Consider the following 15,819-nt stretch of genomic DNA (forward strand, 5'->3'; position numbering starts at 1 on the left):
AAGTTTTTTATAGAATGAATGATGCTTGACATAGTTTTTGGAAAGTACTTTTTTCATCTAAGAGGTCTTAATTACTTCATTTTTCATTGTCTGGCCACATGGGCTCATAAGGACTTATACTTCAAAGCTTAAATTATGAGTAGAAAGTCTGTTTTTCCACTGTTGGAGTTTATTGGATCTCAGGTCACAAAAACAACAATATATCTCCTAGAGTAATCTTTTTTGCTGACAATCCTTAATTAATGGTGTGGATATCGATCCTGAGTTGCTGTTCTGTTGGGAGGTGATAGGTATTCATATTGTCAAATTAATACAGTCAGGAACAGTGAAGATTTTTATCTGCTTGGTAATTAAAGAACCATTTTCAAAAGTAATTTCCTGCAAACAAAACTATATTGAAAAGATGGTAATTTAAATTTATTCAAAAGGCCGGAGGACAGACTGCACGATACTAATACTTATAAGTGATTTTAATATGGATACTTTTCTTCTAGAAAATTCCAGAGGATTTCAATATTTTCAACCTAATTCAGGAAATGAGGACACAACGGCATTCAGCTGTTCAGACAAAGGTATTTTAGATTTAAGATTTTATTGACTGATAAACATCCAAGCACCTGCCATCCCCTTATTGTTTTGTCTGTTAAACACAGGAACAGTATGAACTTGTTCATCGAGCCATTGCACAGCTTTTTGAGAAGCAACTACAATTGTATGAAAACACTAACTGTGAAATCACCGACTGTTTGGTAAGTACTATTACAAAAGTCATAGAAATACGGTGAATAATTTGTTGTTTAAGTCAGGTTTATATGTATCTTATAATTTGATTCCCACTCCCAAGTGTTGATAGAGTATATCTTTAGGTAAAATGCAGCAATAAGTCAGGATGATTGACTTCTGTGTATATTTACTGAGAAGTAATTCAATAACATATTATTTCGCAATAAAAGGTATGTAAAAATGTAAAACACCACTATGAAAACAGTAACTCTGACAAATCAAGAATTTAAGATTAAAAAAAGAACCAAAATATCGTATAATGTGTGGGAAACCTGATTGAGCAGAGGTTTATTTATGTGTCAATTGAAGCAGAATTGCTTAGACTTTTTAACCTTTTTGAGAATATAGTATTCAGAAGTCATTATCTAATTTACATTAATTATCAATTATGTTTATTGTTAATTAACCATTAGTGTATGTAACTGAAATCTCCCTTCTTGACTTTTGGGCATTCACGAAAAATTGTATAATCCCAACGAAAGAGTTAAAAGTCAAAACTTTAAGATTGGACTAGGAGACATGTATTTAAAGCCTTAATGTATGTGTTAATAGATGTAATAAAGAAAAAATTAAATTTGAAACCAAATTATATATTTGTGTTGTTATTTATCCAATTTACACACAAGAAATGGCCTTCCCTTAAAAAAAAATAATTTATGTCTAAACATAATTCCGGTTATACTTTTGATGTTTCTGTAAGCTATGGCCTCTGTCATATCCTAATAAAGGGCTTTGTTATAATTTTGGTGTTTCACTGCACTCTTAAAAATCCATAGTACAATGTTACTTGAAATTTAGAATTTTACAGTTTATTGCATGTACATTTTAATTAAGATGTACCTAGGTAAACTTAAAACATTATTACTACATGTTGTTTTTAATTATTACCTAACAAGTTTATTTTTGTCTCCTGTTTGTTACATGGAAATAAGAAAGGTACAAATTGCCAAGTTAGATAAATAAATAGATTTATAGATAGAGGGGTGAAAATGTAGCTTTTTGCAGAAGCTCAATAAATATTTTCACAAACAACAACAACCCTCCTCAAATACACACAAGAATTACAAAAACGAAGAAAATGTGTGACCTTCCTAAAGATAAAAAGAGCACTCATAGTTACACTGAGGCATTATACAGGCATTTTGCCATTTGTATAAAGGCAAAGGCCTAGTGGCATTTTTTGACATATTTCTGCTGAATACTTATTGGCTGAAAGTCCTCAGTGATAGTGTGTCAGAGAGAAGATGTACAGCATTGTTTGTAATGGCCTTCAGTTTTTACTTTTTGATAATGTATCTTGGATGAAATTGTTTAAAACCTCAGTTATCTCTCGGGGTTGGGACCAAGACCTTGATGGATAAGAGAAAAGACGGATAACAGAACAGCTACTTTAAAAATGATATACAGTAGATTAGTTTTGTGAATAATCATATTTGTTTACAATAAAAGTATATATTAACAAAATTGATTCATATAATATTATAATGACCTGAGTTATAAGCAAATACAACTCTAAGGTACAGAAGTTTACTCTGTTTTACTTTGGAGTCTTAGTTCTGTAACAAACGGTGCCCTGTCTTGTACTCAGTTATCTGGGTTATGGAGCACACCTCCAAAACAATAAAAGAAATCTTTCCCTACCAGTCAGTTTGTCCCCTGCCACTTATGTTCTTTTTTTCTATACTGCAAACACTCCTGCTTATTGTCTCCTGACACCCTACTCAAACCTTTCTTCCACCGTGCCTTCCTTTTTCTCCTAACTTCTCCTGTCACTCATCTCCTAAGAGGCGTGTCAGCCCCTTACAGAGCAGAGACCCTTCACCCAGTCCTATCACATATAGCATTCATTCCACCTTTTTTGCTCCCACACAGTCCACTTCCAGCTGCCTGCACATCAGAATATATTAACAAAACATAAAACAGAATTTATAAAGAAAAGAACAGTAACAGAAGAACATTAACATTAATACAGAATAACATTACTGTCAGTGGTTACCATTTTCAAAACGTTTATTAATTTTGTCGGCACCACGCTTTATACCATTCACTGTTGTTCATCCTGCTTCATAAATTGAAGCACTACTTGAAACACTTTTGCTGTGTTGTAAATGTTTAATAATTTCAATTTCTTGTGACAATTCCAACCCCATACGCATACATTTATTGGCCATAACAATATATAGTAGATTAATTATAACAAAAGAGAAAACCTATGAAACGCTATTAAAACTGAAGGTACGTAACTAATACTGTGATTTCAAAATGTGGCATGACACGTGTCACTAGGGAAGATAACTACGTGCTAGTACAAGGGAGAGATGTTCCAATGTGTGTAGCTTCCAGCATACCACACAGCAGTATTAGTACAGTAACAGGTAGGCACAGGGATGCACAAAGTCCCCCGCCCCCTTTCCCCAAAGACGGTTAATGGAGACTGACGGTTCATCAAATGATGGATAATCGAGGTTTTACTGTTTTTGGTTTAATCACTCCTTTCTCTTTGTATGAAATAACAGAGTCAAAATAAAACAATGAATGTGCCTGCTGAATGGATTATGCAGGTTAAATCCCATTATAGAGAATCCCATAGTAACATAATTTTCAGAATTAACTAATAATTTTGTTGGCTCAGACAAACATTCATACAACATCATGTTAAATGAATTTCATTTTATCATTGTTAAATGTTTTTTCGACCAAAAATGTCCACTGAAGATAAAAATGCAATGCAAAAAATACTATGCTGAGTCTCAAAATATACGACAGTCTGTCACTTCCTTGTTACACCTAAAGAAAGTGACAGTCTGTTGTGAAATTTCCTGCTTCGCTCAATCGAGCATTCATGTGGATAGTTGTGTCTTGTGCGGCTACTGTACTGTCCCAGTTTCATGAACTAAAAAAAATGAGAAACAGCTTCAGTTTTTGCTGAACATTCTTGGAAAAAGTTGATTCTGGAATGAAGGAAAATGATGTTGCGAAAACATTGGGAATCGTGCCTTCAGTGCTCTCAATAATTTTGAAGGATCAAAAAAAAAATAGAAGACAAAGTTAAAGATCGGGCGCTGAGACCTGAACAAAAAAACCAAATCAGAAGCATGCTTGTATTTATATTAAAAAAAAGAAGTTACATCGAACATCTTATTTTCATTCTATTTTTTAATACCTGTATTTCTATAAAATAGTTATATCTAGCGTCTCATTTTCATTCTCTTTTCATATCTGTATTTCTATTAAACAAAAGTTACGTCTAACGCCTCATTTTCATATAAAATATTTTTTGCAGTTTAAGGAGCGATATTTTTTTTCTAATACAGGTTTTGTCAAACTTGGGTCACAGAGTTAATTGCATGAGAGACAGAAAGGTGTTTCCAGGTTGGGTGTTAATTGTTCTAAATATTGTTCGACAAGCACATTCTGCGTTAAGATGTAGCAGAGCAACTATGGAGCTGTCCTTTTACTACTGCTGTTAGAGATGGCGAATCACTGGCAACCCTGGCCACAATAGTATATGTATGTTTGTTATAATGAATATTGAAATATTTTTATGGTCCAATTAATTTCGTTACAACGGGATTCTACATCTATATACTGTGTATACGGATGTTTAAAACTGCCTCAAGTTCGAATGCTGTGCATAACTAATTGTGATTGTGATCCTTTTTTTATATACTAGGCCTTAGGTATGTGATACAAAAATGTTCGGGAAACAGAGTAAAAAGATGTTAGGGTTTATTATTGACGCACTGTAGTTGAAAGCAGTAGGCTTTTTATTGATTTCATTTTAAATTGAGACCATTTTAACATTTTAGGGAGCTACAGTGCACATATTTCAAAGTAAAGCCATTGAATAGTTCACTTGCTTATTGGTATCGTCAGTGATTGTGTGGTCCATTCACATCCATCCATCCTTCCATTATCCAACCCACTATATCCCAACTACAGGGTCACGGGGGTCTGCTGGAGCCAATCCCAGCCAACACAGGACAGGAAACAAATCCCGGGCAGGGCGCCAGCCCACCGCAGGGCATACACACACACACACACACACACACACCAAGCACACACTAGGGACAATTTAGAATCGCCAATGCACCATGTAACCTGCATATCTTTCGACTGTGGGAGGAAACCAGAGTACCCAGAGGAAGCCCACACAGACACTGGGAGAACATGCAAACTCCACGTGGGGGGACACGGGAAGCAAACCCGGGTCTCCTAACTGCGAGGCAGCAGCGCTACCCACTGCGCCACCGTGCCCGTTCACAATTACAGTTAATTCATATTGTTTACTGTATATTGTTTTATCCTAATGCAAGATTCTGAATCACAACAGTTATTCAGTATTTTTAAAGTGTGTACTATACTCTATTTTTCAAAAGTGATCTTTTCAGTTTGATTTAATATTTTTGAACTACAGATATTCTGCTTCATTGTCAGGCATTCAAACATAGTAGCAAACAATATTTAATGTTTTTAAAAATCTGGCAGCTTTATTTCTGGTATTAAGAATGTAGGTCTTTTAAGTGTCTATAAATATTACAAATCTTTGAGTTTGTACATTCTTCACAACTTTTTATTTTGTTTATTCTTTTTGTAATTGGTCGTGCCTGCTTTAAATGAGGAGCGCATGCATAGTCTACTATGTGATGTACAGTATTTTGCATCAACAGCCTTAGGCTTGACTGGCATAATGATACAATAACTGTTATTACAATGTCCCAGTTTCTGGGTTTTGTTTTTTCAGACTTGTCTTTATTAGCTTTAAATTACTGTGGTGTATATAAGGGTGCTATGAAGATGAATTGCGGAACTCTGTCCGTTTTTGCTGTTGGTATAATAAGACCCAGTTCCTTACACACACAAAAAGAGGTTTGGAAAACTGCTGATTGATAGCTGCAATCTGAGGAATGTGTAGCAAAGAGTAATGTAGTGAGCTGAGCGTAAAATTACAAAAATGAACAATTCTTCATGTCATCTGTTATTATATTGAATATGTAACTGATCATATATTATCCTAAAGAGGTTCCACTTGTCTTTCTGTTTTCTTCAAGAAACTGAATGCTTTTTGAACAGTAACAGTGTGGTTTTCATTGTTAAAAATAATTAAATAATAGCATACAGTAGCTGGCAGACGGTCAGGCACTTCAAGTATTTTTTCCTCTCCTCTAACCAGAGTATCTCTGACATAATATTTCTACAGAGGCAGAGAACTAAGGAATATTAAACATCTGTGGAAAAGTTGCCTGAGACTGGAGTTTCAGGCAATTCTCTAAGAAAATTAGAGTCTGTTTCCTGTTGATAACAGTCATGCTTTGGTCAGTTTGAAGCAAACTTATGTTAACTCAACAAAGAACAGAGGAAATATATGTGAAGTGAAGAGATTTCATTGTTAGAATGAGAAAAGCCTTAGTACTGATGGAGAATACTTGGATGAGTAAGAAAGTGCATGTCGACAAGCCTGTGTTTTGAGCCACGTAATACAGCTAAAGTGATTCATGCTTAACATGGTTCTGTTTACAATGCAGGGTTAAATGATTTATGCAAATTTGATTTTTTTAAGGCAAATCATAGCCAGTAATTTTAAGCAGTATGCTGTTCTTTTACAGTTAGGTCCATAAATATTTGGGCAGAGACAACTTTTTTCTAATTTTGGTTCTGTTTTTAACACAATCCCTTCATTTCAGGGGCTCAAAAGTAATTGGACAAATTAAATAACTGGAAATAAAATGTTCATTTTTAATACTTGGTTGAAAACCCTTTGCTGGCAATGACAGCCTGAAGTCTTGAACTCATGGACATCACCAGATACTGGGTTTCCTCCTTTTTAATGCTCTGCCAGGCCTTTACTGCAGCGGCTTTCAGTTGCTGTTTGTTTGTGGGCCTTTCTGTCTGAAGTTTAGTCTTCAACAAGTGAAATGAATGCTCAATTGGGTTAAGATCAGGTGACTGACTTGGCCATTCAAGAATTTTCCACTTCTTTGCTTTAATAAACTCCTGGGTTGCTTTGGCTGTATGTTTTGGGTCATTGTATCATGAAACGCTGCCCAATCATTTTGACTGCATTTAGTTGGTTTTGAGCAGACAGTATGTCTCTGAACACCTCAGAATTCATTTGACTGCTTCTGTCCTGTGTCATATCATCAATAAACACTTTTACAGATGATGTGGTATGCTTTGGATAATGAGCTGTTCCACGCCTTCTCCATACTTTTTCTTGCCATCATTCTGGTAGAGGTTGATCTTGGTTTCATCTGTCCAAAGAATGTTTTTCCAGAACTGTGCTGGCTTTTTTAGATGTTCTTTAGCAAAGTCCAGTCTAGCCTTTCTATTCTTGAGGCTTATGAGTGGCTTGCACCTTGCAGTGCACCCTCTGTATTTACTTTCATGCAGTCTTCTCTTTATGGTAGTCTTGGATATCGATACGCCTACCCCCTGGAGAGTGTTGTTCACTTGGTTGGCTGTTGTGAAGGGGTTTCTCTTCACCATGGAAATGATTCTGCGATCATCCATCACTGTTGTCTTCCATGAACGTCCAGGTCTTTTTGAGTTGCCGAGTTCACCAGTGCTTGCTTTCGTTCTCAGGATGTACCAAACTGTAGATTTTGCCACTCGTAATATTGTAGCAATTTCTCGGGTGGGTTTTTTCTGTTTTTGTAGCTTTTTTTTTGGCTTCTTTCACCTGCATGGAGAGCTCCTTTGACCACATGTTGTCTGTTCACATCAAAATCTTCCACATGCAAGCACCACACCTCAAATCAACTCCAGGCCTTTTATCTGCTTAATTGATAATGACATAACGACGGACTTGCCCACATCTGCCCATGAAATAGCCTTTGAATCATTTGTCCAATTACTTTTGAGCCCCTGAAATGAAAGGACCGTGTTAAAAAAATGCTTTAGTTGCCTCACATTTTTATGCAATCGTTTTGTTCAGCCCACTGAATTAAAGCTGAAAGTCTGCACTTCAACTGCATCTGAGTTGTTTCATTTAACATTCATTGTGTTAAACTTACAGAACCAAAATTAGAAAAAAGTTATCTCTGTTCAAATATTTATGGACCTAACTGTATATATTTTTATATAGCATCAATACTCTGCCTTTTTTCAAACTCAAGCTTGTATCAAAAAATGTAAAGAGCTATGTATTTTTTTGCCATACGCCATAGTCTTCATAAAGAATTTGATTAAGGAGTAGCACTTTTAATGTACTACACAATTGGGAAGGTGATTCTATTTAAAAAGGAAAAAGAGTAAAAGGAGCAGGCTCTTAAACCTGCTAAGGTTTGTTATAGCTTGTGTTTTTCATTTTTTGGCCTTGACTTCGCTAAAAGTTGAGACAATTGCTGGTGTTAAAGTAGTTTAGGGTAAGTATGACTGCTGTTTTTGGGCTCAGGTATTCATTGTGCGAGATTTGTGTTCCTCTTTTCCCGCACTCTCTCCTCTTTTCTTATTTGGTGTAAAATTTTAAAAGTTAGTTCTGACCACTGTAATGTAGACTGTTGGGAGAACAATTTAAATGCCTTACATCAGACTAGCATTTAATCTAGACTGTGACTTACTTTCATTTAATGGCAATTTTGTTTTGATAGTTAATGGATGGATGCAGTTTTGCTTTTAATGTGTAGTGGAAATATTACACAGAGGTTGTACCTTTTATTAAAAGTCAGGGGTAGATCACAATATCATACAAATAATGTACTGAACTAATAAATTTACATGTAAAGAATAGGTGATAGTGAATTTTGATACACCTTCAAGGCGATTTCTTTTTCTCAAGATATTATAAAATAATCGTAACATTCTGCAACCTCATTTGTATTTATATTTAACTATTTTTATGTCAGTAAATTAAGTTAAAGTATTCAGTATTTTCAATAGCACACTAATAGATATTGTGTAACATGTGATGTGCACCTCTTAATAGTAATTCAATAACCCTGTAAACTGATATTTTTTTACATGCATACATTTTGTGATCTATAATAAAGGTGTTTCTTTTCTTTTTTTTTCTTTTTTTTTATAAAGGATGATATTAGCCATAAGAATCCTGCCAACTCAGCAGAGATGATCAAAGGTGACTCGCCACCTCCCAAGCCTCCTCGTATTCGCAGGTACAGCTACATTTTCTCAGTGCTTTAAATTGTTTTATGAACAGTGTCATTTGTTTGTAACCAATACTATGCACTTTCCACTTACTCTTTGCTCATAACATACTTGACCCAAACAAGTTTTTAAGTTTGTTCAAGTATGTACAGTTAAATTTTAAAACTAACTTATCTTTAGAGTTTTTCTAATTAGTGTGTGTGCTTTGTAGATCACATTGTTTTGATAGTGTAGATTTTATTGTATTTCATACGACAATAAGGATAGCAAAAACAAATAAACTGAGCATTGTTTGAGGCTTCTTTAGTGTTTGTTGCTTTTCTATTAGGTTGGTTATTTTATTGTTATTAAATCTATTTAGTCTGTCATACAATTTCTGTTATCTCCCAAAATGATTATCACGCTACTATAAAACTGCATTATAAACTGTCACTCAGATACGGTCATCTTGCACACTTGGCATTTCCTGTTCATTTTTTTCTGTATGATAAAATTGGAAAAGGGAAGCAAGTGATTATTAATGGGAAAGGCCAAACCAGAAGGGGAAATTGATACTTGTCATTAAAGGAATAAATACAGCTAATTTCTGCAACTAATCTTGCTTTAATGTATTTGTATGTCCAATCCCATATATGTGATCTTTTGTTTTCAACAATTTTAAACTTTTATTGTAATCAATTTAGTACTTAGCTAAAAAAAATACAAATACTGTTATATGGTAGATAATTTTTTTCTTTATTTTAGACTGAAATGTTTGCATCAGTGTTTACTTTTTTAATAAGGCTTTTGGGGAAAAAACACATTCAGAATGACAGAAGCATTAGTGATGGTGTCCACAAACCATTAGTTTTGCAGTCAGTACATATGCTGTTACAGTGCTGTGAAAGTGTGTGACCCCAATTATGTTTACCAAGTTAAACAGATTGGTGTTTTACAAAAACAATATTTGGACATCAGTTACAATATCTTAAAAGCTCTTAGATGCATTTGTTAATGTTTTATGCAATATGTTTTTTTTTTTTTTTTCCTCAAGAAATTTATTTATGGGTAGTTCCTAGTGAATTCCTGGTGGGTGCATGTGTGGGACAGCCCCTGCCATCGGGCTCTTTCCTGACTTCTAAATATGAGGCTGGTGCTCACTTAGTTTCATGACATTTTTATGTTGACCATGTTACTTAATTTGTCAATTTTATTTTTAAAAAGTGAATCTCACCTTTAGCTTTAAACAAATTTACATTTGAGAATATAAATTAGTTGCATAACTTCTAAGAGAAGAATGTTGGAAATAAAATTTGACTTGTTTCAGGTCAATACAAAGTAGCAGGCCCACAAAATGATTTGTTACAGTTTTCTGGTGTAGATCACTTCTCAGTCTAGGAAAAGCAGAACACTAAGTGTCAAAAGTGGATTCATTTTACATTTACTGACACAATGCACCACTTAAAGCTTAATGAGTGGCATTGTGAAAAGAATCTGCAAAAGAGAGATGTCACGCCACACTGGAATCTTTATAGCTTGTGGGAGAAGTAATGGAGTAAAATAAAATTGCAGTTGACAAATGCTACTTTTCTTATCAACTTGGACTAAATTCCAAATCAGTTGTGCCTCTGTGTCTGCAGACCTTTGTTGGCTAATATATTTCTGCGGCCTCCTTCCATTGTCTGTAAGTTTATTTTTAAGTAAACTATTATGCGATTCTTCAGCATGTTGCATTTTAAACTTAACTCTTTTTAGGCTATTACTCATTATTTATTGTATTACTTATATATGTAGGGTCATTCACTTGATTTCAAAGCTTAAAAAGGTTTCCTGTACAATCAGCACATTGCAGTCTTATGTGTTGAACTGTTCTTTTTTGTCTTCTCATGATGTATGACCCATGTTCAAAACAGCTTTAATTTAAAATTATATATATATATATATATTTAATCTCCTTACAGCCCTTTGCTCAGTTTGGATATCTGACGAAAAGATGAGTCTGTTTAAATATTTTGGTGGAAGTAATGGGTTGGCTGTCAAAGACTATCCAATATGGAAACTTTGATCCAAATCTGAGGTCATGATCCACTCCAGAGAGAGAAGAAACAGCTGCAAGTAGTTTGAAGTTTTCCTCATAAGTTAGGGTAGAGGTGTGAAATTGACCAATGAATGATGATGCAGCTGCAGCAGTTTTGTGAGTGCTATGTCATATTCTAGTGGTAAAAAAAGGAACGGAGTTCTCATACAAAGCTTCTGATTTACATTTCAGCTTAAATCCCAAACGTTGCCTATGATCACTAGCTTTGTACACATTGCTGAAACAAAGTACAGGGGCGGGAACCCCTTTTGCCTCCAAATTGACTTCAATTCTTCATGGCATATGTGTGTTCAGCATGGTGCTGGAAACATTTCTTGGGGAGTTAATTCACGCTGTGAACCTCCTGTTCTATCTCATCCAAAAGGGCCTTTGTTGTATTGAGATTTGTGCAGGTTATTGGAGAAAAGTGAAGTCGCTGCGTTGTCTGTGAAATCAGTGCAAGGTGATATATGCTTTGTGACACCATGCATTATTCTGCTCACAGTATCCATTTGATCATTGGTAGATTGTGGCCATACTGGGATGGATGTGGTCAACAATAATGATGATGTACACTCTGGCATTTAAATTGCACTCTGTTGGTATTAAGAAACTTAATTTATACAAAGATTCCCTACACCACTAGTTTTCCCCCCTAGCCTGTAATAGTAACTCAAGGTAGGATGGATTCATGGAGTCACATATTTATCTATGCCAAGTACTGACCCTCCCTACTACATGCTACAGAAATCACAATAGGTGAATCTTGGTAACATTTTTCCAATTTTCTGTTCTCCGGTTTTGATGACCACGTACTCACTGTAGCTTCGTCTTCCTGTTCTTAGCTGAAAGGAGTGGATTCTGTTAAGTAGTAGCTCATTCATTTCAATGTCCAATGCAGTGTGCTTTTAGAGATGCTTTTCTTCACATCACTGCTGTATAGGGTAGTTGTTTGACTATATGTGGCCTTTCTGTTAGTTTGAAAAAGTATGGCCTATTTCTTCTGATCTCTCTCATTAACAATGTGTTTTCATCTGTTCAACTGAAACTCATAGGAATCTTTTTATTTATTTAACATTCTCTGTAGACACTAGAGAAGGGGTTCTCAACCTATGGCTCACCTCACCTGAACATGCGGCTTGGACAGGCTTCAAAATGCTACTGACACACAATCGCAAATCATTCGCATTGGTCATTCCTCCACATTTTTATTTTTAGGGGATATTTAAAATCACGTTATTTGAAAAGGCTCGTAATCCTTTCATAATTTGTGTGTTTATCAAATCGTTTTATTAAAACATATTACAATGCATTCTAAATCAAAAGTCAGAACATTAAAAGATTATGTGAGCTGCATGCAAACTTTTAAGTGTTAGTAGTGTGATGGTGGCATTTTGGTTTGCTGCCATTACTTGATTCACTAACACTGGGACAAGCAGCCCTTTTTGTCTGCCATGTGCAGAGCATGTCTCGCAGGCCATAATCTGCAATTATGACTTTGTTCTGCCATCACTTACCTGTCCTGACCATAAAGAATTTATCTCTAGGCAGCATAAAAAACTCAATTAAATAAGCATTTATTATTTATAAAATGTTAACTGTTTCATTGAGAAAACTATTCAAGTAAACTGTAAAGGTTTAGAACCGCTGAAGCAGGATATGCTCTGTAGTGTAGCAAAACTTCATAGGACAACAGTCTATGAGGTTCTGAAACCACCAGGTTTGACACCAATACCATACTCAGTAAATGAGATCATTTTTTACGCACATTGTAATGTTTAGTTGAACTACAGTGAAACTCCCTGATCCTGTCTATATGTTATATACAGTTAGGTCCGTAAATATTTGGACAGAGACAACTTTTTTCTAATTTTGGTTCTGTACATTACCACAATGAATTTTAAATGAAACAACTCAGATGCAGTTGAAGTGCAGGTTTTCAGCTTTAATTCAGTGGGTTGAACAAAAATATTGCATAAAAATGTGAGGGAACTAAAGTATTTTTTAAAACAAGCCCTTTATTATAGGGGCTCAAAAGTAATTGGACAAATTAAATAACTGGAAATAAAATGTTCATTTCTAATACTTGAAAGTACAAGTAGGAATGCATTTCTGTGCATGCTATTCTCTAAACTCTACTCTTCTTAGATATTTGAATCCTATGTAATTGTCTTACCATTTTAATTACATTTTTCCTTGGATCAGACTAAATAGTAATTAGCAAAAGAAAGTTCATGCATGCTTCAGCATAGGCATTCTGTTAAGAAGTTTAAAAAAAAAAATGAAGAATTAAAAAAATTCAAAGTTGAAGTCCACTTATTTGTAAATAGTCAGTTAGCAATGTATAACACAAATCAAATAAGGAAAAGTAATAAATATCAATAAAAAAAATAATAAAATTTCAGAACTTAATTGTTCTTCTTGTTAATTCATCAAACTAACTCTAGATGGCACCACTCACCTTCCTCTTGTCTGTATCCTAGTGGTATTGTCTGAAGAAACCAACCTCCTGTGAAAAGTTGCTTGCCACACTCTGGTCTTGGTTTACTGGTGTACATTACACCTTTCAGAGTTATGCTGTTTTCTGCTTCATTGCCTTGCTCTTGCGTTATGTTTGAAATTTCTGTAACACAGTTAGTGTGTTTGCATCTACACTGTGTGCACAATTATTAGGCAAGTGAGTATTTTGACCATATCATCATTTTTAATGCGTATATTCCAACTCCAAGCTGTATTAACTTGAATGCTTATTGGATTTAAGCACGTCAGGTGATGTGTATTTGTGTAATGAGGGAGGGTGTGGCCTAAGTAGATCAACACCCTATATCAAGGTGTGCAAAATTATTAGGCAGCTAGTTTTCCTCAGGCAAAATGGGCCAAAAAAGAGATTTAACTGACTCTGAAAAGTCAAAAATTGTAAAAAGTCTTTCAGAGGGATGCAACACTTTTGGAATTGCTAAGATATTGGTGTGTGATCACAGAACCATCAAACATTTTGTTGCAAATAGTCAACAGGGTCGCAAGAAATGTGTTGAGAACAAAAGATGCAAATTAGCTGCCAAAGATTTGAGAAGAATCAAACGTGAAGCTACCAGGAACCCATTATCCTCCAGTACTTTCATATTCCAGAGCTGCAACCTACCTGGAGTGCCCAGAAGTACAAATTGTTCAGTGCTCAAAGACATGGCCAAGGTAAGGAGGGCTGAAACCCAACCACCACTGAACAAGAAACATAAGTTGAAACGTCAAAACTGGGCCAAGAAATATCTGAAGACAGATTTTTTTCAAAGGTTTTATGGACCGATGAGATGAGAGTGACTCTTGATGGACCAGATGGATGGACCTGTGGATCAGTAATGGGCACAGAGCTCCACTCCAACGTGGAGGTGGGGTACTGGTATGAGCTGGTATTTTTAAAGATGAGCTAGTTGGACCTTTTTCATTGAAGATGAACTCAAAATCAACTCCCAAACCTACTGCCAGTTTTTCAAGACACTTTCTTCAAACAGTGATACAGGAAAAGACCATGATTTTATGCAGGCCAATGCTCCATCACTTGCATCGAAGTTCTCACTGCGTGGCCAGCCAGTAAAGGCCTTAAAGATGAAGGAATAATGACATGGCCCCTTCCTCATCTGACCTAAACCCTATCGAGAACTTGTGGGCACTTCTTAAACGCTAGATTTACGGGGGAGAAAAACAATACACCTCTCTGAAGAGTGTCTGGGAGGCTGTAGTCACTGCTCCACAAAAAGCTGATCGTCAACAGATCAAGAAACTGACAGACTCCATGAATGGAAAGGCTTATGACTGTTATTGGAAAGAAGGGTGGCTATATTGGTCATTGATTGATTGATTTTTTTTTTTTTGAAATGTCAGAGATGTTTATTTGTAAATTTTGAGGTGTTTGTTTATTATTCTCACTATAACAGATGAAAATAAACAAGTGAGATGGGAAAATTTTCATTTTTCCTTTAGTTGCATAATAAATCTGCACACTAATAGTTGCCTAATAATTCTGCGCACATATGTATTCCCCTGATGATGTTCACACTCACATTTCCGTTGTGAAACATTCAGGTTTCAGGTTTATTAACATTTTGGATTGACTGATAGCACTGTGTTTGTTACATATTAAAATTAATCCTCAAAAATACAACTTGCCTAATAATTCTGCATTCCCTGTACTTCAGTAACGAGATTATTAACAGAAATCTGATTTCTAAAGTGACCTGCAAACTTATTTTTCTAAATCGAGAAATCACCTTATTGGCCTCTGAGATACCTGTTTAACAGAGACAGATTTCTTTTGGATATTCTGATTATGTGGCTATGTAAACCATCAGGTTATTGGTAAGGATTTTTAGTCTGTGCATGTCTGTTGCACTCTTGCCAGCCTGCGCATGCATTTGTTTCGTACATACTTTTTGCAACTGTGGGCAATAATGGGAAATAAGTTTCCAGAGGCATATATTCTAGTGATCGCTTTATTCCTTCTCCTGGCTGAAATAATTCATCTCAATATTTTTATTTTATGTTGATGAGCCAAATATACAGTGATAAACTTAGTAAAACAATCTCGAGAACAGTAGGGTAACATGTTAAAAGTAACACGCATTACATTGTTCGATTACATTTTAAAGCAACGAATAACCTAACACAGTACTTATTGTACTGAAATAAAAATACCTGCATCATTAATATCCCATCAGCACTGGGTGTAAGGCAAGAAGCACACTTACTGACTCCTTTGCAGAACTCCATCACAGCAGCCAAGTGGAAGTTAGTATGCTGTGAGCGTTCCGGTAACAGGAACCTATAAATAAAATGGCAATTTGAATAAACATATTTATAAAACACAAGAAGATTACCACAGA

At 35.2% G+C, this 15,819-nt stretch overlaps 1 protein-coding gene across 3 annotated transcripts in view; it reads left to right on the top strand.

The window, feature by feature from the left end:
• LOC120533919 (tyrosine-protein phosphatase non-receptor type 12-like) overlaps positions 1-15,819 on the top strand; it is a 175,787-nt gene that overhangs the window by 131,933 nt on the left and 28,035 nt on the right. For all 3 annotated transcript variants that reach the window (XM_039761033.1, XM_039761034.1, XM_039761035.1), the window contains 3 exons: positions 495-572; positions 654-749; positions 8,809-8,894. In XM_039761033.1, coding sequence (XP_039616967.1) covers positions 495-572; positions 654-749; positions 8,809-8,894 — 260 coding nt within the window. The remainder of the gene's footprint in view (positions 1-494; positions 573-653; positions 750-8,808; positions 8,895-15,819) is intronic.

This window comes from Polypterus senegalus, chromosome 8, assembly GCF_016835505.1.
Source record: "Polypterus senegalus isolate Bchr_013 chromosome 8, ASM1683550v1, whole genome shotgun sequence".
NCBI lineage: Eukaryota > Metazoa > Chordata > Cladistia > Polypteriformes > Polypteridae > Polypterus > Polypterus senegalus.